The sequence below is a fragment of the Leptosomus discolor genome, chromosome 5 (assembly GCF_034619465.1).
Source record: "Leptosomus discolor isolate bLepDis1 chromosome 5, bLepDis1.hap2, whole genome shotgun sequence".
Classification (NCBI taxonomy): domain Eukaryota; kingdom Metazoa; phylum Chordata; class Aves; order Leptosomiformes; family Leptosomidae; genus Leptosomus; species Leptosomus discolor.
In genome coordinates, this window is record NC_141395.1 from 42,613,710 (window position 1) to 42,640,494 (window position 26,785).

The 26,785-nt window shown below is 42.3% G+C and overlaps 1 protein-coding gene across 3 annotated transcripts in view; it reads right to left on the reverse strand.

Moving 5' to 3' along the window:
- LOC104349698 (histone deacetylase 4) overlaps positions 1-26,785 on the reverse strand; it is a 119,908-nt gene that overhangs the window by 60,505 nt on the left and 32,618 nt on the right. Inside the window, exons 5-9 of one of the 3 annotated variants that reach the window (XM_086465674.1) lie at positions 17,544-17,675; positions 14,482-14,594; positions 9,624-9,740; positions 9,345-9,543; positions 5,757-5,971 (exon numbers count right to left, since the gene is read on the reverse strand). In XM_086465674.1, the coding sequence (XP_086321800.1) occupies positions 5,757-5,971; positions 9,345-9,543; positions 9,624-9,740; positions 14,482-14,594; positions 17,544-17,675 (776 nt within the window). Of the gene's footprint in view, positions 1-5,756; positions 5,987-9,344; positions 9,544-9,623; positions 9,741-14,481; positions 14,595-17,534; positions 17,676-26,785 lie in introns of all 3 variants that reach the window. The other 2 variants (XM_009955315.2, XM_086465673.1) reach the window with 2 other exon arrangements.

Genomic DNA, 26,785 nt, shown 5'->3' on the forward strand with positions numbered 1-26,785 from the left:
GCTCTCTAGCTTCCTCTGCAATGAGGTTACCCCTCTGTTTTCAGTCACCTCTGGCTATCGCATACTGCCACCATAAAACATCATTAAAGGCACTGCCTCTCTAGCCTCAGACAGCTAACTACTTCAGTATGGAAGAAACTATAGATCTCTAGTCACAATCATTTTTACAAGGCTTAATGCAGCTGGCAAGATTTCTTATCTACGCCTTTGAAATACAAAGAACAGAGAAAAAAAATAGCAAACGTCAGATCACAATAAAAGAAAAAACAAAGAATCCATAATTTTTCTGTGGAATGCTTCATAAGTAAAAAAAAAATAATCTGCATTTCTTTGCTAGTAAGATTTCAGGTCAGCTGGCATCCAATTTGTCTACCAGATAAGATACAGCTACATTTTCATGATACCTTCTCAGTAGTGGTAATTTCTTAGCACACCAAAGACTTTGAAGATACTGCTAAACAGGCTAGAAATGTGTGTTTACTAATTCACAGACTAATAAAGAGTCCCCAACAGAAAAATGCTCGAGAAGCTCCCAGAAGGATAAAACTAACGCACTTTTTCTTTAGACAACAAGTGTCACATGACCTGTCTGGTTCCAAAAGCTGGCTGAAGAGCTCCTTGGAAAGCAGAAGCTGAGCTGAAGAACTTCCATAGGACTGCACAGCAAAGCTGCCTATCTGAACAGGCCACCTCTGATGAAGCTGTGAACGTCTGAATATTTCTCCTAAGACAACAAGCAGTTACAGAAGAAATTACTGGTCCTGCAGAATTAAAAGGACAAGGCTCCTTCAACACTGAACATGACAGATCAGATCAGCTGTCAAAGACTGACAGAGATGAAAGTTGGGCATGGCTTTAAGTAAAACTTGAGACAGATCTATTCTCAAGATCTTTTCCAGTTTAGGAATCCAACACAGGAACACGGCATTTCTCCAATGTCACTCATCATGGTAACGATTACTGAAAGAAGAGAGTAAGTTTGAATCACTAAGGGGATTGCTTTCAGATATGAGATTAGTGGATTGCTTTCAGATATGAGATTAGTAACAGTCTTGTGGAAAAGGGCATCTCTGCTGGAGGGAATATCTCAGTCACGCCCTTCAGAGACTTCAGTGTTACTGGACAGACTGGTGGGCATCAAAGGATACAGGCTGAAGCTTGAGAACAACCACACACATCTTCAAAGTTTAGGAGAAATCACCACATTTCCATACAAGTCATCCAGCGTTACCTACAGGTAGTAGAAGCTCAAAGAGATCACACTTGACAACCCACCAAAAACTCATTCCACTTCGCCAGATATGTACAGCTGGTCAAAACTTTGTGCAGACAGGGCTATGCTGGAAGGCAGTTGAGACTGCACGACTGTTGATAAACTATCCAGTTTATATCACAGGACGTGCAGAGCCCAGTGGGGTGGAGAGACTTCCCTGTTTTGGGAACGGGGTGGAGTAGCAGAAGGTACCAGCCAGGACCCAGCCAGTCTCAGCCTCTTCTGTGCTCGTACCATCAACCACGCAGAGTCCTGCTCCCCCTTGAACAGCACTGTGGGGGACACAGGTGTTGCTGGGGTGGCATACCATGCCCACTGATCAGAGGAAGAGAGAAGCCAGGAAGCAAGGGAGGACGACAAACTGGCACAGCCCTGACCATGCCATGCTGTGCAGAAGTCAGCAGAAACCTCCCTTTCCTCCTTCTGGAGATGAAGGACAAACTCAGGGAAGAAAGGGAACAACTATGGATAGCTGGAGACATGGCTCTGATGAAAATGAAGAAAAAAAAATAAGGGCGGGGGGGGGGAAGAGATGATAAAGGCTCAGATCAAAAGCATCCTGAGACAGATGGCCAAACTGTGTTGGTCTTGAGTCAAGGCTGTGGCCAGGAATTGAGAGGTGGGAGGTAGGCAGTGTGGAGCAGGTACACTGGCTGAGATGCTGAAAAAGAAGAAAAGCACCAGTAGAGAGCCAGAGAAGTACATGGCAGGAGTGCATCTGCAGGGGAGCGTGCATGTGGACAAGCACTCATAGAAGCAAACATATTGCTGGGGGCTTGAATTAATTACTCGGAAACAGTAACACAAGCCTTGCTTTTCTGGCTTTTCACATGACTCTTCCCACATGAGGTACCTCTTGGATTCTAATTTTTAACTTTTATAGTGTAAGGAGAATCAAGAGATGATAAGGGATGATGAGGAAAAGCCAAGTTGGGCATAGGCCGTGTAGGGAGCTGACAGAGCATTCTGCAGCCTAGTAAAATCTCGTTTGTTTTTTTTTTTTTTTTTCTCCCCGAAGTGATGAGACAGCAGGAAAAAAATAACTGTCTGAGGCAGCCTACCTGCTGGAATGACCACGAGACTGCTGACCCCTGTGCCTAGATGAGAGGGAACCACCCTACTGTAAAGAATCAAAGAAGAGGGACCGCCTGAAAAGGAGAGGGAGTGAGAAGAAAACACCGTGACGCCAGCAGAAGCTATGTTCTTTCCCCCCTCTCCCAAATGGGATTGATTATATCGGGTACACATGTACATATCGCCAGACACACAGCAACAAACACCCTGCAGAACAACGGCTCCTGGCAAAACCACTTAACGGTATTTACACAGTAATAGGTGTGATGATGCACAAGCACAAGAATGCCAAGCGTCTCACAACCTGCTGAATGGCGTTTCATATTCAACTGACTGAGATGCTGAGCAGGAACGCTGAACGAGGTTTCCCAGAGATTTTTTTCAATACTTGTTCTATCCAAAGTTATGTCTGGGTGCTTCAAAAACAGACTTCCCTGAAACTGTTCAAAGGGTAATAGCCCTACCTGAACGCTGTGCCATACAACCTACTACACTGTAATTTTCTAATATTACAAACTAAACATTACACAAGAAAAGCTACTCCAGGAGTCACCTGAGGCTAAACAACACGTTCCAAAAAAGATAAAAAATCAGGAAATAGCAAGGTTAAATTCTAGGTGTTAATAAAAATGTATCTACCCAATGCTGCTGCACCAGGCAAGTTGTGGCACTGTAGACTGGTGTATATATGTTGCCATATATATGCCAAGGCAGAAGAAACACCTCACTTTCCAGAATGTTGCTAAAAATGGGGTTTACCCAGAAGGACCATAATTTGATCACAGAAGCTCAGTATTAATCTGCTTAACAGTACAATTCAGGGCTAAAAGGGAGATTATCTGTTCTAGTAAGGCATCGTGAATTATATATCCAGAGGACTAATGCCAAAACACTCATCTTCACTACAGAAAGGTAAAAAGTTGAGTTTTCCAGCATAGAATTTACAGAAATCTCGCTTGCATATTTCTTTTTAGAAAGGGAACTGCTGCTTCAAGACCCATCACGCTGAAAAGGTAACACTCAACTCAAAATACTTGAGCCTGCTCAGAGAACAGCATCCAATTTAGTCCGTTCGCTATCACAACAAAAAATACCCGCCCAAATGCCGTCCTCCAGATGCCACAGAGAACCAGAGGCATGTCATGGCTCCTCTCTCTCACATATAAAACACTAAAATCTTAAAGTTTGAAAAAATCACAAGGAATTGAAAACAGCCTCATATTATTTACAGGAAATCCAACACAACCTAAACAGACAGTGCTGTCAGTTCTGATAATAATTAAAAGGCAGCAATCTATTCCATTATTTTTAGTTGTGCCCTTACTCCCCTACACATGAGGGTCTTAAAATATCCACACATCTGGGAAAAGTCTTTTTCCATGTCAGCACTTGGATGCTATCCCACAGGATAAATTTGCCACACGCATACAGTGCTAGTACCAAAACGATTTTAACTCATTACTTATATAAATCAAACACAGGGAAATCGTCCCTGTGCAATCAGTTTAATTATGCTCCCTCCCCGCCTGCCCCTGCTAAGGATGCGATAGATCACAGCACTAACAAAGCTGAAATTCAGAGTGCTGCAGAGGGACTCGCTTGGCTTTGGTCGCACACACTCTCCAGCTCCTGGGAGGTCCAAGCCGAAGTCTGAATGAGTTCAGTGGGTACGTCACGGCGAAGTCTTTGGACGCTTACAAGCGTTGGCAACGGAAAAGCCTTAAAAACCTCAAACAAACAAACCACCGAGCTGACATTTATTTCTGAACAAAGAAACCCTACCTAGCGCCCTGTGTCTGACGATCCTGATCATGAACCATTTGGAGAGGGGTAAGGGACATTTCTATGGCAGTGGCAGCTCCCCACCACCCCGGTGTGCGGGGCTGAATGAGGTCCAGGGCTGGCACATGCAGCGCGTGGTGGCAGCTCTCCAGAAGTACATGATTGACGTCAGCAACTTGTGTAATCATCCTGCCTTAGCTCAAGTCTATAAACAAAGTTTTGGGGGGTTGTGTGGTGGGCTATTTTTCGGTGGTTCTTTTTTTTTTTCTTCTTTCCAATCCAGCTCTTGGTAGTTGTATTTTCTCATAGGACTGGAACAGTGAAAATATTTCAAGAAACCTCCATAAATTAAACTGCAGCAATCTGAGAGGTCCGCCTGCCACCGAACTTACCCTCCTGAGCCTGAAACCTACTACTGGATTTGTTTGTTTCTGAAAGAAAACCACCATTGGCACTCATTGAGAAAACTCTTTAGAAAGCCTCAAACCAGTACAAATCAGAGACACAAAAATATCACACTGATTATGATTGATTTCCCTCTTCCCCAACAGCCTTTTTATATCAAAAGTCTAGCAACAGCCTGTGCCTTCTGAAATCCTGGAAGAAAACTTCAGCTGCGGTAGAACATCGTAACTCCAGTTGTACCATTTGGGATCAGACCAGTTGCACTTAAAAGATGCACTTACCTTTCCCTGGGCTGAAACATCATGATAGATTCTGTCTTTTTTTTAACGCATACTCAATGCAATCATCTCAAAGGAGCTTTGTTTCAGCGTTGGTGTAATACTAGGATGCCCAGACAGATTATTTTGGCCACACAACAATCGCAAAATCTGTGCGCTGATGAATGGGGCTCTGTAATGCTCACCTGATGTTCTCCGAGTGATTTACAGAAAGCAAGGTAATAAACACAGTGCCTGCTTTTTTCAAAGCAATTTTTGAATCACATCTAATTAATCTTCAAGACAACCTCTGCAGGATGCACAGCAATACTGTCCTCATTTTCAGGAGAAGGAATGGGTAGGACACTGCCATGCTTTACACAGCACCATAGTTTGGAGAATCTGGACTGGAGATCACAACAGCTTTTCTCTTTTCAAAGGCAACTCCAGTGAAAAATGCTTCAGTAAACCTGAATATCTTCACTTTCAATTATCTTCTGGTGTTGTCATGTCTGAAATCACTTATTTTTAATTTTTTTTTCCTCAAATCCATATTGCTGCCTTCTCCCTTTCGAAATTAATATATACACAGTAGCTATTTTCCCCATATTCCTTGACACCATTTTATGTCTTCTGCTACAAAAGATCTGACAAAAGATCCTGATGTGGATGAACGGCAGCAATGATAAGTTTAAAAAGTATTACTGGAAAGCCAGGAAGTTTGAACTGTACCGCCTTTCCACAGTCTGCACCACAGGTATTGAGCCTCGCCTTGGTAATGGATGCCCATATCCTTGTTGATCTATTTCTCAAAATCATGAAAAAGAGGTTCAAGGAAGGCGACCAGCTGATTATGGAGGTCGAGACCCAGGTACATTACTGCAGAAGAAACTCTGAAATAGTGTTGCCTAAAGTTGGTATTGATGCTGTATGAGGACGAAAGACTTTAAAAGCGTCATGCCTACCTTGTTGATGTGCAGTTGCTGTTGCTGGAATTGCTGTTTGTGTTTCTCCAAGAACTGCTGGTGCTGCTGCTGGATCACTAACTGCTGGAGGGCCTGGGCATTCTGGGGAAGTGGAGCAGACTGCGTGCGCCCCAGCGGGCGATGCTGCCGGAGTTTGTGTATTGAAGGGGAGACCCGTTCTCCACCAACCAGAGACTGTGCATGGAGGGGCAGTCCTGAAAGATACCAGTCTGAAGATAATATGGAGGAAAAAACAGCAGAGAAGAAAAAAAAGGAAGAAGAAAGGAAGGAAGAAAATGTCTGTTGAGTAATGCTGATGGTGACAACGATATATAACGTTAAAACCAGCCACCTCGCCATTTACAGGTGAAGCATCCTTAAAAGAGAACAGGTAACAATTAATTAACATTGGATGGAGTAATACTTTGCTTTATTTTGAATCCTTTGTTTGCTTGTTTACTCAAGCAAACATTACGGAAATGTTTCATTTCTTAAAATCAGTGATATCTTACGGACACTTCCATCGTTTGGTGGGTGACACGGATTAAGATCATGATGGTAGTTTGGAGAAGTTAAAAGTCTTACAGCTTGCCTTGGGAAGGTTCATTCCTAGGAAAGCACTGACCCAAGCTGCCACCCCGCAGCATCCAGCAATTATACCTTACAGGGGGCTCACTGGATATGCTGAAGGATGATGGATGCAGATGAAGCTGCTTCCCACTCTAGACCATGTAGGGAAGCACATCTGCCCTTGGCTGTGCTATACCCTGCCCTGTAGCAATGACTAGGGGTGAAACCTTCCATGTGATAAACCCCTGACCAGGTTTGCGTTGGAAAAAGGCACTCCCTTGAAGCACTTCAGGAATATGGGAGCCATCAGGCTTCGTTATTTCTGTAGAAAGAAGGTAAGTTAGAAGCCAAGATGACAAATAGCTAGAATTGTTTCCATCACTGTCCTATGTATACATGCTAGTAACTTAATGAAAACCTAAGGTTATTTTGGGATAAGTTGCATCACTTACATGCCCTTGGCAATTTAGGTGTCTCTGATGACAACGAGAAATACCTATCTGAGCTCCGGTAAGGGCATATCTTTAGGACACATCTTTTTAGCTGTTCTTGCGGTAAGCCAGTTCTTGCTCTGCTCTCCAAAAACGTACCTTCACATACTTCTTAGAAAGCTGGGACCTGAAGACATGCCCAACAGAAAGCCAAACCCAAGGGCGGAGGAGCAGAGGATAAGCCGTTACTATTGCATCTTACACCTTGGGATAGAAAGGCATCACTGGTGTGAACTGCTGTCTCTCTAACACGGATAAGGCTGCACACACTTTTAGGGAAGAAGTACTCTTCTGCTTTACTTCATTGTAGAAAACAAACTAAAGACAGCACAAGTGGTCAGTAACATTCAGAAATACTGCCCAGTTCACGGGTCAGAGAAGTTGTATCTTCTCTCTTTCTTCAGTCTTTGGTTGAGAAGAGAGAAAAGCTGCCCAGAAGCCTGCAGCCAGCTGAATACAGCTGTTTAGAAACACCTTGTCATTTCTGTCATCACCTCCTTTTCCCATTAATTCACAGAACTGCCCTATGTGGAAGGATCCGACTCATTCAAAAGTGTCTCTCTTGGGGAAAGATTTACTGAGTTTCTCCCACCCTTTGCTTGCTTATGTGATACCATGTAAAAGGGTATCTGATTTTATAAAAGTGTGTGTGTATATACACACACACACGTTTGTGTGTGCATGAATATATGAATAATTTGGAAAGATGTGGTCCATCTCCCTTGTAGCACAGTTTTGCTTCCCCAAAGTTCAAATTGGACAGTAGAGGAAGGGATCCCATACAGGTTGCATAGGACGCCTTGGAAGACTACCTTCCTCCAAGTGAATGACCAAGGTTCCCTTGTGAAGGCTTTCCAGGTGGATGCCTCGTTCCTACTCAGAACATACATGTCAACGTGAAGGGTATTATCCAAAGTAACCTGTCACAAGAGGAACAGCAGACCTAAGGAATTGTGCTCTAGTTTTCCAAACCCCCCGCGTCTACCTTCCTGCACAGAAAGAGCATGCCATCGTGCTGAATTATTTTGCAGCCACCTCCAGAGCTGAAGGCTATCAGTAGAATGCTAATAAACTCTACTTTGCTCCCAAGGAAGTTTGAAGTACTAAGTGTAGTTTGGCAGACAGTCCACTTAGCGCTTTTGAGACCATGTGTTAGCTTGCTCTCTTTTAGTTGCTGCATCTGGAACGCGTGTTTCTTCTTGTTGCTCTATTGTATTGTGAACATTTCTCCTAAGTGTTGGTTTACAACACGTTTTACTTGCTCTAAAAACACCACACGTAGCAGGTGGACTAGAAGGAATATGCTTGGAAGCAAACACAGTACACTGTAAACTGAGGCAAGCTTTAATAGAAGTTGAGCAGGAAACAGCACCTCTTCCTACGTGTGCTTTAAAGCAAACACCAGCACGAATGCAGAAGAAAGCTTTGGTTATAGGGTAAGAGGGGAAGTCTTCTTCAATGGCTCTTCATCAACAGACGTTGGGTAAAGGACAAGGTGAAGAGCCATGTCATGACTCTGGGTAACCTCATCATGCCACAAAAACCATGGCAGGAGGAGGCAACATAAAATTATGTAAAGGTTCAAGGAATCTGCACACGCCACCTCACGGCTCAGAGTGCTGGCTAAATACCACACTTCTGTGCTTCAGCTTCCCCACGTGTACATGCTTATAAGCTTATCACAATCCCACATATATTCCTGGGATTTGAATGTAAAACCAGACATGAGCCAAACCAGTGAGCTGTGCTGTAATGCTTCAGTGATGGACATCTCTCAAGAGTTTCCATTAGCAACTGAATGAAAGAAATAAAAATCAATACGTCTATAACTTACGCAGAGCATCCTTTGTCCCAACATTACACACTGTAAACCAGAAACACGTCCTGCTGGGGATTATTGCTTTGAATCAACCCTATTTATAGAAATATGCCTTCCCACAGGTACTTAGCTCTGAAAATATGACACAGGGAGTGATTCAAAGCAATTAGCATACTGAAAATGTAACATATGCAAACAAATACAATCTGTTTGAGTGCAGTTGATTTTGCCATTTATAATAAAGATGAAAAGCAAGTATTTTAATCCGGGATTTTGTAAATGCGTGCCTTTCATAGAGAGAATAGAAACCATTTGTGACGAACAGGAAGGGTAATCATAAGACATAATGGTTTTGTCTCTGCTCTAAAGTGGTTAGACCTCTAACAACATAGTTTTAAATTGTGATCTACAAACTTACACTTTACTTATGGAAGTAAATACTATTTATTTTCATTTCCCTAAAATGAGAAGGCAGCTTCCCCCTACCTCTGGATGAGGTGGGCAACCTCTGATTTTGCAAATGTTGCCACTAGCCAACGTATCAATGAACACATCCTAAAGGCTCCATGCTATACCTACCTACGGAATGTATAGATGATGCAGTATCTCTTTTGTACAAGAGACAGACTTTACCAAAAGCCAACAGATGGTTTTGCTCTCTTTCCCCAGCTGGGACTGAGTTTTGCACTTGAGCTACAGAGCGCTCACCTGTGACTAAGGGAGTTTGTGCAGCTGGCTGTTCCAGTAAGACCATGTGTTGCAGAAGAGGGTTATGTGCAGTTCCCCCATCTCTTTCCAACGTTGTAGTGCTCAAGTAGGGAGTGAGGTGAGTGCCAGGAAATAAAGAGATCCGCTGCTGTAAGGCCGGGATAGCAAGTCTCTCTGCATCCTGCTGCGCTGATCCTCCCTGCAAAGGCAGGGCACAGTGGGTTAAGGGACAAGATGCTGCAAGCAACATTTCAAAGGCTGCATCCCCCCACCACTTACACTGGAAGGGCCAGTTGCGGGCAGTCCTAGCGTAATGTTGGGCAAAGAAGGAGATGTGTAGAGTGGAAGCTGCGTTACTGAGCCTTCACGATTCACAAGTCTGTGAGCCAGGTTGGTCTGGAAACAAAAATCAAGAACATTGTCCTGGTGAGAGAGCAGTTCAGATCAAGGCCACAGTACATGTGCCGTGAGAACACATCAGAAACATACGGAGCATGTAACTTCACTGCTGACATTGGAAATACTGAACAGGGGAGCTAAGCTGTGCTCAGATCCAGCCTAAACAGGCACGGAATAGGTGCATGCCCTGAATGCTGCTGTTGTGGCCATGCAGGGGTGGCGAGACCAGGATAACCAACACAGGGCTGGGCTTGCTCTGCAACTGCCACCAACCTCACTGCTCTACAGAGAGACCTTTTACAGCTTATGTGATTGTTCCTGGAGACTAAAGTTCAACCCTGCATCCTCATCAGTACTCTGCTTCTGCTCAGTCTTCATGCAGTGCCCCTGCAAAAAGTTTTTGCAAAGAAGATTTAACAGCTTACTTCTTCTCAAGTATTTGCCCTTTTAAAGCTAAAACAGATTACCTTAAAAAAAAAAAGGCATTACAATGGCTGTTGTACTCTTTAGCAAATCACAGACAATTTATGCTATTTACTGGTGTGCTTTAGCTTAAATCAGACTTCACAATTTCATCAAAAAGCCTTAAGATTGCATTTATGTAGCTATTTCCCGATTTTCAGGGTGAAAGGCAGGATTTACTGAATTATCTTATGGCCATTTAAAGCAGGAACACTTAAGTAAAAATACCTTTAATTTCAAAACAAGATTGATTTGAAGTATGTGCTAGAAAACCCATTATAAAAATTACAATAAACTGTTAGGAAACAAGTGTTCTGATCACCCCAAATTCTCTGCAGGTGATTTTCCAACTTAAATAAGAGTTTAGATTTCAAAAAGACTTCTACAGAATTTCTACTGTTTAACTTAGGTGCTACTGTGAGAAAAGGGATTATGATTAACTTAGTATTACACTATGGAACAATCTATATCTATGTAACAGAGATCTGAAGAATGACTTTATACATTTTAGACTTAAGTTAATAGTCCTGTAAGTCAATGAGACTTTGCAGGTTATTTCCTTTGTAGCAGGGCTGGGCCAGCTCTGGATAATAAAAACCTATTTCTCTCCCTCAAAGGCTCTTAAGGTGAAACTTCCAAAAACCCTGCAACAACCTATGGGGGAAAAAAAAAAAAGGCACGTAAGAACTAATATTGAAAACGAAACACTTTCTACAGAACGATCTTCGAGACAGTTCTTTGAGAATCCTGCCTCCTTGATTTATCAAAATTTAATGGGACCAGCTGACAGCTTTAACAGGACACCCCACCTCTGGATATGAGGTTGGTGTTGCTCAAGCAAGAAGGACGGATAAAGTCTTCCCACAACTGTGTCTGTCACCATTACCAGACATGGTGCTGCCTTGCAAATGCGCCCTTCAATGTGCCACTAACTTGCCAGCCATTCTCCCTGTGTCCAACGGTGCCTAAGTTCCAAGCATTCCAACAGAATGACCTAGTTTTCATGTGACCCTGTGCGAAATTTCATCTGCAAAGTGAACTTCATCTTATTCCCTTTTGCCTTCTTGTGCTTTCACTAATGTCATTCAAGCTTATTGAAAATGTATTACAGATCAGTTCTCCTGTAAAAAGAGTAAATCTGTTTTAAAGATCCCAGCTGACACTTTGCTGCCTTAAAGGAAGAAATTTGCAGGGAGCATTTTGCAGTACCTGGTAAGGACACGTGATTGTGCATACCCACACACCACTTCTTCCGAGTAATTTTGAGTGCCACTGGCAATTTTGCTTTAATTTAAATTACATAATGTTAGTGTGCCACATCAAGAATAAAGATATTGTCAGCAGAGTAATGAAATATTTTACTGATATCATAAATGAAACAAAACTACATCCATTTTCTCTTTGAACAATCAATACTCTGTAGTTGTGCCTCAAACTATCTCCTGGGGATTTGTTTTAAAAACGGTGAAGAAAAAAACGCAGCAGCTTGATGCCATCAGCATATGGTATTTAACAGCATTATCATCACTTTAAATATACAAATCCCATCTACGGGTTGTACACAAACGGTTTTTGAATTGCACAGAAGAGAACAATTTCAGCAGGCACAATTTCTGTCTGTAGTCAAGTACTTTTTATAGTCTTGCATCAACTGCAATGGCAATGACTATCATGTACCTTTCAAAGATGGAAAAACCTTTAAAAAAATCAGTATTTAAAAATAGATATTGCCTATTTTAAAAGGAGGCAGAGAGCTGTAGTCTTTCCACACTGAAGGCAAGCATTGAAACTTAAATAATGAAACTTAAATAATGAAATACTGTCTTCCAACATATCTAATATGGTTCAAGAGATGACCTAGAAAACTAAAAGGCAAATAGACATATTTCTCATTTAAAATAAAACATGACAGTAAGCATGAAACACGTGAAGTTGGAAACATTATTTTTTTAGAAATACTTAAATATTTCTAAATATTTAAAAGTGTGAACATGAGAAAGCCTGGTCAGCTGGTATTAAAGAATCTCCAACACTTGGACTACCAGGCAACACTACTTCTACTGAATAAGATTTTAAAGAAGCCAAAACCCTAGCTTGCCCCGTTATTTTTTTCCCAAATTAACCTATGCAGGCAAATGGATCAGCTAGTATCACACAACAGGAAATGCTGGAACAAAGTGCAGAGTTATTTTTCCCCAAAAAACAAATGCAAAGGACTGGGACATTTAGCTAAGCCATTCAAGTACGCCTGAAACACTGGGAGGAGAACAGTTTGTGCAACAGGTTATCGATGTTCTGTTTGCCATCACACAGTGATTTATGTTTCATTCTGTTCTGTGGTAGCAATGTTCCAATATACATAATACAGTCCTGGGCAGTTTTAAAACTGGAACTGCACAATCATTTGTATGTTATATTTTTCTTATTTTTCAAAAATTATAAAAAGCGGGTGAAAAACCCTCTAGACATTATTTTCAGGGAAATGAGAACTAGATATTCTTCCTCCTTTATGCATAGGCTGTTTGGAGATCATGCATCAAATGTTGCTCTTGTTAAAATTCTAGATGAACACGTTTCTTTCCTCGCATGCAGCAGCGTTGCTGTGAATTACCCACTGCGGTACAGTTGCAAAAGAGGCAAAGATGACTCCCAGGGAAAGGCTTTGGCAGTACAGAATTTTTTTCACATTGTCTGTGCAGCTTATGCCTCAGCCTAACTTACAAAACTGCTGCATTACGAGCAGTTGATGAAAACAGTCTTTCTTACAGTCTGTGTCCATTTTATTAGGTACTGGTGGTCTAGTCACAGATGATTAGCTCAAATTATTTAGTTGAAAAGTAAAATGGTTAAGGAGAGTATCACAGCTTCACAAGCTAACACTGACTTGTGGGAAGCTGCCTGCTTTGTTTATATCACAAGAATTTGTCAAATCTGGTAGTTTTTCCATCAGCAGTAGCTGGGAATTTGTGGTTTTCTAAGTATAGACAAGATTGACAGCTCCTGGATCAGCCAAACTGGTAACTCAGCACTAGTCTTCCCGGGGCTAACACAAACATACCTAAGATGTGCCCTCGGCTCAGCTGATCTTCAGTTCTGCAAACCAACAGATCACCTGTATGTGAGATACATTTTCCCCAGTCTGCTCCAAACTACTACGTGGTCAGTGTGCATCTCAAAAGCCATCGCTCTTTAAAGCGGTTTCAACTCCCAGCGTCAAGTGAAGAGTCTACCTTACAGGGTCTTAATCTTTACAATACTTGTCTAAGTCTCGTAAGGTCTACAATAGACTAGAGGGGATGTAGATACGTGTTGGATAATTTGGCAGAGGAGAGGGTGGAGCAGAAAGCATATCGCCTATAGTAAATGCTGTTAACACTACATTAGAAATAAAAATAAAGTGAAAATCTGTACAAAACTAGAAAGCAGCAAGGGCTTACATTTATACTCTTAAGAAGTCCTTTTCAGTTCTAAATGACAATTTGGGGAGAACAAGCCCAAGGCTGTTTTTACAGTCCTGATGTTCAGACACACATTATATTCATGGAGAGAACAGTTAATGGTAAGCTGGAGAAAAAGAAATGCACCAGTGACATGACAAAACCACACTGGTTTTCTACATGTAAGGCTTATGCTGGGAGCCAGTTAACATGGCCCACACCTCAATATCTTCCTTAGAAAATGGTGGGTTTCAGTAATCCTCAACACAGGAGCCTCTGTGTTGAATTAAACCAGCCCTTGATGTGCATAGCAGATGCCTCAAGTGATGGTGAAAGCTTATGGGATTATAAACTAGCACATGGCATCGGGCATCAAGCTTTCAAATCCCTAAGTGGAGAGCAAAAGGTTAAATCCGTTCCCTTTAATCCAGTTTTGGTTTCGCTGTATTTAGACTAACCTAATGCCCACAACAAATTCACACTATATACAACCTATGAGAGCAGATTTCCCAAATTTTAAAATACTTGCACTTGGCCAGGAAACGATCTTCATGCTTTACCTTGCTAAATCACTTTATCTTTACTCTCTCCTCACAACAAAACCACTACAAGTCACCACAAGCAGCTTGTGAGCTGGCTCAAACTAGATTTAATAAACAGATAATGCATCCTGTCAGCCCAGAGAGAGAGGTAATTCCCAAAGTCCACTCCAAGTCACGATCGGGGTTTTCCTTTTTTAGTGTGGTGTGCACCGGTCTGTACACTCAAATTCCCAAAACTTTGCGAAAACTGATTAGAAACCCAAGCATTAAAAATCAGAGTGAGAAAGGGCTCTGTACCTCTGCTTGAATACTCGTGACTGATCCTGCAATTCCGTTCTCGGCACTTATGTTATTGGAGCTGTTGTTTGGAGAGCTGGGACCAGATCCAGGAGCACTGTTGCATGCAGAGTCTAAAAACACATCCAAACCCAACTTTTAGTGTTACAAACAATCTCTGCGATGGTATTTAGATAGGTAACAATCCCTTGAGTTTTGTTTTGGAGCAAAGCAACCCTCCTCCTCCCCATCTCTCTCCTAAATCTTCCCAGGGCTCTTAAAATACTGACAAACACTTTCAAATGGTCTGTCTGAGTACCTACTTACCATATTTATGTCTTACTCCTTATGGGAATTTATCTTCTAGTGTATTAATAGCTTTAAATACAATTTGAAGATAATATAAGACATGGAAGGCTTCAAGAGGTCAAACTGGAAGATGTCAGATTGTCCCGCTTCATTTTTCTAGAAGTGCTTGTCTCACCCGCTTTAGCCTATAACCCTAACGACACCCTCTTGCCACATGTTGCAGCAGACTTCACGCTGGAATGACCAGGTAACCATCTCAGCATTGACGTTTCCCCAAACAGGCTTCTGGTGCATTTGGATTTACTGGAAATACGCCGCCAGCACCGAGCCCTCATGCTGACTGTGCACGAGAGCTGATCTCTGCTTTTAAAAAGAGGCACCGAGATTTTTCTGGTGCAGGCGAGCAGGTGTATGTGATGTCCCCATCACCTGTGAAGTGCCCACATCGTGCTCGGTCCTCAGAGAAACACGACCTGCCTTGGGCTGCCCTTCACACAGTGCAACAGCTCCCATGGCACTGAGCTCCCAAAAACTGCCTGGGACTGACTCACAAGAATAATATTTTGCCAGGATGGCAAATTAAATGGCTTTAGGAGATTTAAAAGCTGCCTGAGTGACCTAGGACTGGATGGACAAGTAGCCATGGTCGTGGCTGAGCAGATTTTAAAAATATTGGGCAAAACTCTGTAGGGTCCAAAACAGTAAATCTGTTTCAAATCACTGCCGCCTTCTTTTTCTTTATTTTTTTTTCTCCTTTTTTTGGTAAGTCTTCTCAACTCAGGGAGTAAAACACTTTCTCATTGGAAAGACCCAAGGCAGAGTTAATCTCCCAAAATAATTCTGTTACCACCTGAACACAATCCTCTCAGCTTTGTATATTTTAATCAACACATTCCCTGTGAACTCACTAACCACAACCATGGAGATGATCAGCCTGAAATCAAAGCCTCCCATTAATGACACAGAAATATCAACAAACAGGAACAGCGCCTGAAATTGCAACACCCAGAAAAACTTCCCTGAGAAGGTGGCTCACCTGGTATGTGGTACAGCTTCCAGTGCTTCTCCTTTTATTTTGGAAGGCAAATAACTTCAAAACTTTTTTTCTGAACCTTCCTCCTCCCCAAGCACAGGATTTTCTCAGTGCCACAAGAATCTCCCAGCAATGGTTCAGGCTGCAGCAGTCTCATAATTGCTCTACGATGCCCCAGTAGAAGTAAAAGCCCAATTGAGGGGATTTAAAAAAATTATTTCTTTTGTGGCATTATTCTGTGCACGCTATTTTGATCCTTGTCCAGCAAAGTAGCAGAGATTTTTTTTTTTTTTTAAAAGAAAGAAGCCTTGTTGCTTTTTGTCGGCTGTGCCTTTGGGGAGGCATCTCGCTAGCAAGAAAACTCAGCACTGAGTAACACCTAGCTGAGCATCTAACATTCAACTTCTCCACAGAAAGCAACTTCAGAGAGGCTACATGTTTTGAAAAAATATGCGGATTGCATGGAAAATACGTGCTTTTTCTGGAACTGTCTCATTAACTACAACGTATTAGATACCGTGCATACTACCTTGGCATATGAAAAGTACCTGGCACATTCAAACTGTGACTCTATGAAGATGTATCCTTCCAGGATTAAACTTATCTTCTATTCCCTGAAGTGGGGCTTCTTTTAAAAGTTATTTTCCATTCAAAAGTCCCCTCTTACTATAACAGCTCAGATATTTTTCTAGCCAGGCTCCAGGCTGGCTTCTTGAACCAGGTCCATGCTCAGTGTGAAGCAGGAGCTTCCATTTCTGAAGGTATCACTGGGACAAAATGGTCAGCCATTAGAGCCTGATTCATCCTGAAAGCCGCACAACATATAGCAACACATGAGGGGTGAAGCAAATTTGTTCATATCCGATACAAATTATGCTTTGCTGTTGAAATCACCTATTCCCTCTGCAAACAGAGAGACTCTGACACAGAGAAGTGCATAACTGCCCCAGGGTCTCCCAAAACCAACCGGCTCTCTAAAGAGAGCTCACTTTGAGTTTTTCTGAATGATGACAGTGTAACTTAAAGTGAGACAAGTCTGGAAAAGCTGTCACACAGTGGTACTTACACAGAGACATCCCTAGATGGTGCTAAGAATTAACTTTATGGTAATCTATATAATCTACTTTACTCTGATCTCTCCTTAGGAACTTTACTCCCAGAAGAATATTATTTTTCAACAAGAAATTGTCAAATGAGTAGTCAGAAATATCAGTTATATATCTAAAAAAATGCCTTCAATGTTTTAAAGCTTTGGCGTAATTATTTACAAGGAACTATGGTAGCCTGCCCAAAGCCTAAAATGATCAGGAATTGTAAAGCATTTACCGCTGGAGGACAACAGCCATGAATTATGGCCTCCCCATGGATATGAACAGGACCACCTGTGAGAAATTCTATTTCTCAACAACCTGTTGCTGAAAATCATAGAGATGCTTGGGAAAAAAAAACCAGCACACTGGTGGCATACGTCCATCTGTCTATGCATGTCTTAAACTACAAAAAAAGCTCATTGAGTTGGTAACGCTGTCTCCACAGACAGGTACCAATGGACCAATGCCGCTTATGCCCACCTGCATCACCCACTGCTGAACTCTGCTAACTTCATCCAGGTTTCAGGTACACTGAGAGGCGCATGAGAGATCCAGACTGCACAATTAACTGGATGCAGGAATTGATTTTGGAAAGGGACATCTCATTGAGTATGTGACTGCCGGTGCAGGTTTGCTGCTACCCAACGTACCTGTGACATCCAGCGGGCGCTTCTTAAGAGCAGTAACCACCGGACCATCTTTCCTGCGCAAGAGGGGGCTGCTCCGTCTTTCAGCAACTTTTTGCTTTAGTCTGGATCGTAACTTCAGATTGGGTTCAGACGCTGAACAGAAAAAGGAAAAGCAAACAGTGTTTTAGTTAGTATTATTTCAGTAGTTTTTTACTCAACGCAAAGGCTGGGTTGCAGATCAGCATTTGCAGAAGCCTAAACAAAATTAGTCATTTGACAGCATATATTTGGAACAAAGATTTCTTAATACAATGAACAGGTCCCAGCCTATGTGATAACTGAATTCACTGGCAATGAAAATCAATACCATTTTAATTAAAAAATAATGATCATCCTGCAATGTCTTCTCTCAAATGAAAACACAGACTTACAATCTGCTGTGAACTCATTTGGACTACTGGAGAGAGCATCAGTCACATCCCCTAGTTTCCCACCTCCGCCCAACTTGCTTTCAAGCTGATGGCAAATCTAACTTAAGGGATCAAAAAAGAGAAAAAACAACTCAGAACTGGTGAGACAACTGAGATGTTGCTGTTTGGTCAGCGTGGAGCATCACCATGGGGCTGAGATGCTATCTGCAATGTGTTGATGAAACGAGCAGCTCCACACTCCTAGGAGTCATCTGACCCCAGGGTAGGCTGGCTTAGGAAGGTATGCCAGGGGAGGGGGAAAGAAAATATGAAAATCAAACCCCACAACAAACAAACAGGTGAATGTTTTCCTGGTGGTTCACCTCCCTGAAGCAACTCACTTTGGAGTCATATGAGCCCGTGTCAACTGTAGTCAGCATCAACTTAAGCAAAAGGGCATGAGAGCGGGGTCAAGGCCAAAGCCAGCACCAGGGAGGAGAAGGTTTGTTTATTTGGGGAGCAACTTGGTTACTTCATCACAGCCACAGAGTTAAACAATATCTAAACCTACATCAAATGCTTTGAAAATTCAGGGCTGCCAAGTGTAGCTGTGTATGTATTTTCTGAGGCCGTAGTCTGACTTGCTTTGTGTACTGACGTGCGGAAAAGACTCTACAACCTGAAAGGTTATAAAGTAGGCATGTTTATTGCACGCAGATGCACGGGGGATCGCTCCACCACAAACGTGCATACCCACCGTGGCCACTTGTCCAGTATTTATACAGTTAAAACAACACCTATTTCAAAACGCCTATACATATTCATGACCTATCCCTGAAAGGGCAGTTCCTTCTGGTCACTTCATTTCCATAATCTCCTCCTCGGGCTCCTCCTCGGTGTGCTTGCGCAGTTCCTCCTGGCAGTTCCTCCTGTTGGTCGTGGGCAGGGGTCTTCAGGGATGAAGGCCGTAGGTCTTCCTCGCTGTGTACTCCTCACCTCTCCCCTGGAATCTCTAATTTGGCTGAGCTTGCAGTACCAGACTGGTTTCAGCCTGGTCTGTCCTTGTGTGCACATCTGGCTATCTCCTTTTTGTTCTTGTTTAGAGATGGAAGTTAGCTAGCCCTCTCAGCTCTTATCTCGTCCTGCCTTTGACCCCTTTGAGCCACGAATTATGTCCTTGTTTCTGTCTTTTCTGTTTCTCTTATCAGCTTCTTTCTCAAGCAATTTGCAGGGGTTAGTGACTAATTGCTTACTTGCATGCATGTTAGTTCTGGGAATCAAGTTTTAATAGTTTTAGCTTTGTTTTTCTATGTAGCTCCCTATTAATATTTTCATTATATTCTGTTACAAAATATATTTTCTATATGTCCCCCTATCAATTCCCCCCTTTTCTATTGAGTTAAGTAAATTCTTTTACTTGGCTATTCTATCTGATTGGTATAATGCTTCATACATTGAAGTTATTCTTCTAACTATATGCCAAACCCACATATATAGGGTCACTACTAGAAATAATAAAACAGCGGTAGCTATCAACAACACTACTGTTGGATGCATTAGGACATTGAAAAATCCGGTGGCCGAAGGTGACCACCCGAAAAGTGTATCCCACCATTTGTGTTCTCTGTCCTTTTTCACCCTTTTCAAGACCCTACTTACCTCATTTGCCTCATGATGAACAGTTACTAGAGTTTCCTGTCCATTATTCTTGGCTTCCTCTAATATCTGTATTAAGTCTGGGTGTTTCAACAATCTTTTTGTCACTTCTAAATCTATCCCTATAGGTGTGGGTTCTAGTTCAGAAATCAGTGTATAGTTTGATCACAGGATCTGATGAGAAATCACAGGAGCAAGGTAGCTAAAAGTCACATCCTGTGATGGTGGTAAAATTACAAATAAGAAGTTCGAGTGATTCCTAGTGTCTATTTCTACTCCTTCTACAGACACAAAATGACATGTTGTTCTTGAACAAGCACAACCTTTTCCTGCATAGACGACAACTGGTTTTGGACTGGCATTTGGGCGAATTTCAAAGTGACAGACCTTTTGGTCGGTATCCAGGCAAATGTCTTGTGCACTCATGGTATTGCTTTCGCAGAGAAATCCCTGTTGCCCCCGTACAATACAGGATTCTAAATCAACTGTTTGCCATTTCTTCTCTACCTTTCGGGCCCATGTCCTGTGTTCAAAAGGATAAAGCAGAGTTTGACCATGATTTATTCCCAAGGCTATTTATGGGATATATTACAGTCACTGATGCATTGTGGATAGTTAACACGAGGGCAGTGACTGTGTGTGGTGGGGTTATAGGTAAAGTTTACCATTTCCCACCAGGACTGGAGCTCTCTTTCCATATCAGTGGCACTATCCCAAACTATCTTCCGTATCTCTGTGGGGAAGACCCCTTCCTCTCCTTCCCTTATAATAGATGCAGTTATTGATTGCATCCACAGCTGGGCCTGGATACAGCTCAGGGGCAATGAGATATTACTTTGGAGCCCTCCAATTGCATCTATAATGATATTATGATCCCTTATGTTTGTCCGTTCCCAGTCTGGTAAAACTTCCAACACCAACCACTGATGAGCTCCTAGAGCTAATAGGGAGGATTGTAATGGCTGTTGTAATTCGGATAGATCAGCAGTAGAGGCAGCTAATTTGTTCATTATCACTTCTGAGACTATGGCATTTAGAACCCCAAGTCCTGTCCCTAACACTCCAGCTACATCCCTTGGTATTCGCCTTTGAAAAATATCTGTTCTCCTGCGTAGCCAAGTGGTCCACCCTTCATAGGAAGTCCGTAAGAAAGGGGAACACAATGGTTGTATTTCTGAAACATTAATTTGCATCATCAGTCCCACCCTTTTTAGAGACCACTCTGGGTTAAATAATACTTGTTGCTGATCTGTATTTCTGACTACATACGGATCAATCTCATAAATCTTAGATTCAAGTTTGGTTTGGGTTCAGACTCTCTTAACAACTTCTGCTGTACCCAAATCCTGGTATTTTATTTCTCCAAAAGTCAAAGCAGAGCTCCAGGGAAACCCTAGTGCCTCTGGGTTAATGACAGCTGGCACGTTTGCATGGCACAGCTTATCAAGTTTTTATAAAGGCAATGAAGCCTTAAGTCAAGATTCCTCCTGCAAGATGATTTTCTCTGTAAACTTTCTGATCTCTTGAGTATACATGAAATATCTGCTTTGGTGCTTGAGGGCTCCTGACAGTTATGAGATTTGTGAACTGGCCCAATCTTTTCCCTTCCTCAGCCTCTTAACAACTCTGTGGCTTAATCTCTTTGAACCGGCAAATCCTGTGCTCTCACCATTATCTACCAATACGCTCAGCTCCCTACACTCCAGGGCAAATAATATACATTTCTTTACAAGAATTAAAATAGGGTTAACAAACTGATTTGCATTAACTAAGTCTGGCTACAGATATATTTCCCTACAGTTGGCTTTGACCACTGGGTCACATAAAAGATCAAGCCCAACAATGTTAATTGCAAGGCTCAAAAGTCAGAAGGCTGATGAATTCAAGATCAAATGCTTGAAGTTAAGCCATCAAAACAGTTCTTTCATGAAACTTTTGGGAGGAAAAAAAAAAAAAAAGCTTTCCATGAATGTTTTGGACAGAAAAATGCCATCAAGAGATAAAGGGAGCACTAAAAAAGAAGTGTCAGACTCAAGATGATGCTTAAAATGTAGTATGAAGTGCATTAGCAAAGTGGGAATCATCTTACAGGGCATTTGCATACAAAGTGGCAGGGGACTGAATGCAAATCTGTCATTCGCCTGAAGGGCAATATTAGAAGAGTGGACTAGTTAAAATACAAGTGTATGCTCTAACTAGCTACTTCGTAAAGTTCTCTTTGACACAGAAGTTGACTTATTTCAGAAGTAGTCTTTGGGCATATGAACATTCAGTACCTCATCCCACATCCTTTAATTCACAGCTTTAATTTATTCCAAATGTTATTAGTGGCTGTCTTGAAGCTCTGGTCAAGACTTTAAAGAACAAATGGGAGTGTGTCACAGCTAGATGCCAATACATCCATTTTAGATACATTTGCACTGCCAAGCAGCAAGTGAAATACAAGTCTATGCCAGAGATGTTGAAAGGATCTGTTTCCTGACAAAGAAAACCATGACAATAAAAACTGTCCTTTAGCGCAAATTTTATTCATAAGCAATTTATATCCTGCATGGTGCTCATCTAAGTATGTCTTCTGTTGGGAACAGACAAGTAATTGTGCGGCTTTCAAATACAGAGTATGAATTGGTTAGAAGCACCTTAAAAACAGACAGGGAAACAGAAGATCTGGGGTCACAGATTACCCAATACTACCAGATAATGTCCCATACATAAAGGCCCAATAAAAACATTCTTCCATGTAACAGGAGGGGAATGAACATAGAAAATTACAGCCTTAAAAGAGAAAACACCTCGAGAATAAGTTAAGGCAAAACCAGTGTATTATAATTTGTCAGAAAACTATTTTCAAGCAAAACTATTCTGTATATTTCTCCTTCTCTTCCTCAGCTGGAGAATCAAGTTTCGAAAGACCAGTCTATTTAAAGAACTGCATTTGTTTAGTTTGCTCTGATTTTCTTCTATTTACCCCCAGATATAATCCCAAATCTAACATGCCATCAAGACCTCAGAAAGCATAATCCCTACACACATTTAATTGGGTGCTATATAGCCCAAAGTAGGTGAATTAAAATTCAGCACAGGCAGCACGGAACAGTCTCAAATTCAAAGAACTTACATACAGCATATTTTATAATAAAAGATGTAGCTTTCAACAGAGGCATTTCCAAAACTCAAAACAACAATTTGAGCTTATTCAGATGGCTTTTGAACTACTATATAACAAAAAATATTTTTAAGCTGCAGAGAGCTGTCCTTCAAATGTGTAAAATGGGAATTTAAGCAACACAGAACTATCAGTAGCAGACAGTTAACACAGGTTCAATGCTCTCTCAGCAACACCAATTTCACCGAAAATCTCCTGACATTCACCCTATCAGGCAACATGCCCAACCAAAGCCTTGCTCCCCATCACTTCTAACTAGCATGAACTTAAGAGAACTGAAGACTCATTACAAAACTTCAGGTCTTCTACATCTTAAGGTAAAAACTTTTAAACAAACATTGTGAAGTTACCAGAAAATCAGTTTGATTCCTGTTTAGCAAACAAATGAAGCCCATGGCCAAGCCTGAGTCAGCTTCCATAAAGCCAGTGGGATTTCTTAAGCAGTGACATCCTTAATTCAGCCTATAATAAGGATTCATACAAAGAATATTTTGTTTTCCTCCGAGCAAATTAATAACTAGAATGTAAGTCAAAAACTTCCCTAGTTTTCACAGGCTCAAACCCAAGTTACCCCTCTTATACCTCATTTATTGCAGCAGGGCCCATGTAATCCAATTCTTCAACATTTATGTCATTCTCATTGTTTTCTTCCTAGAATTGCATCCCTTAAGCTGCTGAACTAACCTGACATTAGGTCTATATAACTCAAAAAACACAAAGTCCTGGGTAGAGTTTGCCCTGTTCCCATCACCCATCCACATCTATTAAAAAACCCCCCAAAACCCAAACAATGCACCATGAAAACCTCAATCCCAGTCCTTGCACATCCTAATTTCAGCAGCTGATGACTGAGAAGGGCTGATACTCTTTTACTGTTATTTTTATGCTTCATACTAAGCCTCATCAACCAACACAATTGCCTTGTCTGTCTTCTAACACCCAGGTCACCCCATGGGTAAACACAGGAGAGGGAGAGAGTGAGCTATTTGAAACTGGCCTTTTGCACAACCCAAAATTTTAATAAAGATAAATTATCCCTTGCTTAAGTGGGAGACACCACAGGTTCTGCAGCTCACCATTTAGTCCCCACTCTGTGGCTTCTTTGCCCCCTGCCTGGCTCTATTCCAGCCCTTCATTACTGCTCCACCATGTGCACAGTGTGGTGTCTCCTCTCCAAAAAATGGTGGATTGTGACCTAGCTAGTCAGGAGGATCTGCTAAAGCTGGACACGGCAAAGTTCACCTATGGCCAAACAAAAAATTGTTTCACCATTATCCCTCTGAAGCCCAAGCAAGCTGATGTTCCTGATTTTCAATACTTGTAGGCATCAGCATGAAGGGGACAAGAAGAATAGGGTCCCACAAATGTACCTACGGGAGACAGCTACCACAGGGCAAAAGTGGCAGCAGAAAGTTTCCAAACTAGAAAGAAAAACAAGAATAAAAACAAGACAGCCTGTTCTTCTGCAGAAATAAACTATTTTTTATGATCTTCATACCATGTTGGATGGCATCACCTGAAATAATATGTCTAGGAGCACGGGTCCATGATGAGAAAGGCCTAGATAAAGATATTTGCTGGATTTTCCTCCTTTTCTCCTAACTCTGAGTTGGCACGAGCACTGTGCAAGAGCTCTGCGGAAGGGCTATTTATGGAAGCACTGTGTCCTTAAAATGAAACTTATTAAAGGCCAGTATTCAGCACTTTTCATGCTGAAGTTTAGTCATCGCAACATCTCAACAGTAGAAAGAAGGCTTTAACCTCCATTAAACCCAGCACACCATGTTGACATTTTTTACAGCTTCAATCTCATTTGCTTGCCTGACTACAAAACCATGCAAAATCACAGTGTAATGGAGCACCACGAAGGTTTCTGCTGTGCATAGCCAAAACTGGAACTATTAAAACGAACACATGGAAATGCCACACCTCATCTCTGTCTTTCCCTTTCCAAAGTCTAAATAAAGACAGCAGCTTTCACAGTTCAAAGTACTATCTGAGAGGAAAGATGGAAGGGGATAAGGAATAGAAGGGAGAGAATGAGGTCCTCCAAGAGAGTTTCTTCAACCAAATGTTTAAAACAGCACAGAGCTCTGCAGAAGGTAGGAGAAAGACATGCAATTTCTGTACAGTAACTAAACACATGCAGTGCCTGTAGCAGAGGGAGCTCCGGCTGCCTGAACGTGAGAGCAGAGAGCAGCTACAAAACTGGGGAAACCCCAGCGAGTGACCCCACAACAGCAGTGGCCACAATTTTTGAGGACAACCTCCTTACATTAAAATGACCTTCTCCCCAAAAAACCCTATATGCATTTTAAACTCAAGAACTGCACTGAATTTTACTGAAATGTAACTTGTTAATATAGAAAAGTCCAAGGTGGGTCAAAACAGGCACGGTGCTGTTCCCTCCACCCTTTGTCCAAGTCTCATGGACCAGCCAAGCACTTGTTTTTGAGCTGCAATCTGCTCTGTACCTAGAAACCTTCCTGCTACGGCTGTGATGACAGAGTCCATGCCCTGCCTTGCCAGCTCTGGGCAGTTTGCCTTTTTTCCCTCCTCCTTGCCCTGTTCCACAAGGACCTCCCCTCCCCTTGCATGATGCTGGGCTGCTCCTGTGGGAAGGAATGACCTGCCCTACCTCTAGCCTCCTCCTGCCCTGGATGCTCTTCCAAGGAACTGTAACAGAGCAACATGAAACCAGCAAAATCAATCTCATGCCATCACACATGGCCACCAACTGCTGAGGGCCAGGAGGGAAATGATGCGCTAAGAAGCCAGTACGACATGCCTCCAGAGATGCACAGTTTCCTTAGGGCTCGGCTGTTGTGTTTCAGTTTGGAGTAATCACTCCAAGTTACTGCTCTGGATGGCGTTCACGCAGTGCTTGTGGTCAAAGGTGGCCCACAGAGGACAGGCACGCACTCATCACACTCTCCTAGCTCAGACTTGATTCTCCCTTCTGCTAGATGCAGTGGCCCAAAGGCCAAGTGTCTCAACTCTGGCCAGAACAAACCTGGGCATATATACACACACACAGAGAGGTGAAACCGTGTATGCTGCTGGCAGTCCCTGTGAAGCAGAGATGGAGCTGAGAGGACCAAGGAGAAGGATGGGTTCACTGAATGACTGAGGGCTATGTCCTGGGCCTCCCAGAGCCCCTGCTCCCCAGAGGCGATAATAAAGCAGAAGACTTTGGTCTTCTACTGGAAGAGGTTTTTCCTTCGATGCACCATTGACGGTACTCCTCAGAAGTGCTTTGATGGGAAGGGCCGGCTTCCCCCCCCATGAATCCCCAAGCTCTCATGTCAAAAGGGCTCCTGCTTTATCAGAGCCCTAAGCAAGGAAAGGGGGTTTCCCCTCCTTCTTCCTCGAGGCAAACCTCAACACTGGAAAGGAGCTCTGAAGAAAAACATGGGAGCGAAGAAATTCCTAGTGTGCATGTAAACGCGATTGTCAGAAGAAATGGAGGGATCAAAGCAAGCATTTGCTGGTCCTCCAACTGCACTTTGGTTTGCTGCTGTTCTCTCAAATGTCAATGGGCTGGTCTGAAGAGCTGTTCTGTAACATCACAGTAATAAAGTAATTTTTCTCTTTGATAAGTTATTTTTGTATTAGAGAGACTGACGTCCCCCACTTGGAGCAGGAAAGGGTATTTATAACAACAGGGATTTCTCGTGCAGGTCAGTGCCTCCTCTCAGCAGAGCACAGTCTGAGGCAGCATGGGGGTCCCTGGTACACAGCCTAGGAAAGACAGACCTCCAAACATGTCAGCTGGAAGGACAACGTGGGTGGAAAAGAAAAGATGCTCTTGAACTTGAGTGACACTCCACACCGTACAAAGCTCAAAGATTTTCTCTAAATTATACTCCCACACTACACTGGGATTTCAGCCTACTCTATTTTCCGCTAAACAATCTTTGTCATAAAACAAACCACTTAAAACTCTCCGATAATCAGAACCAACTCAGAGAGGTATTATGCCTTTCTTGACAAATGTAGCATTTTAATTACCGACAAATCCTTTCATTTTC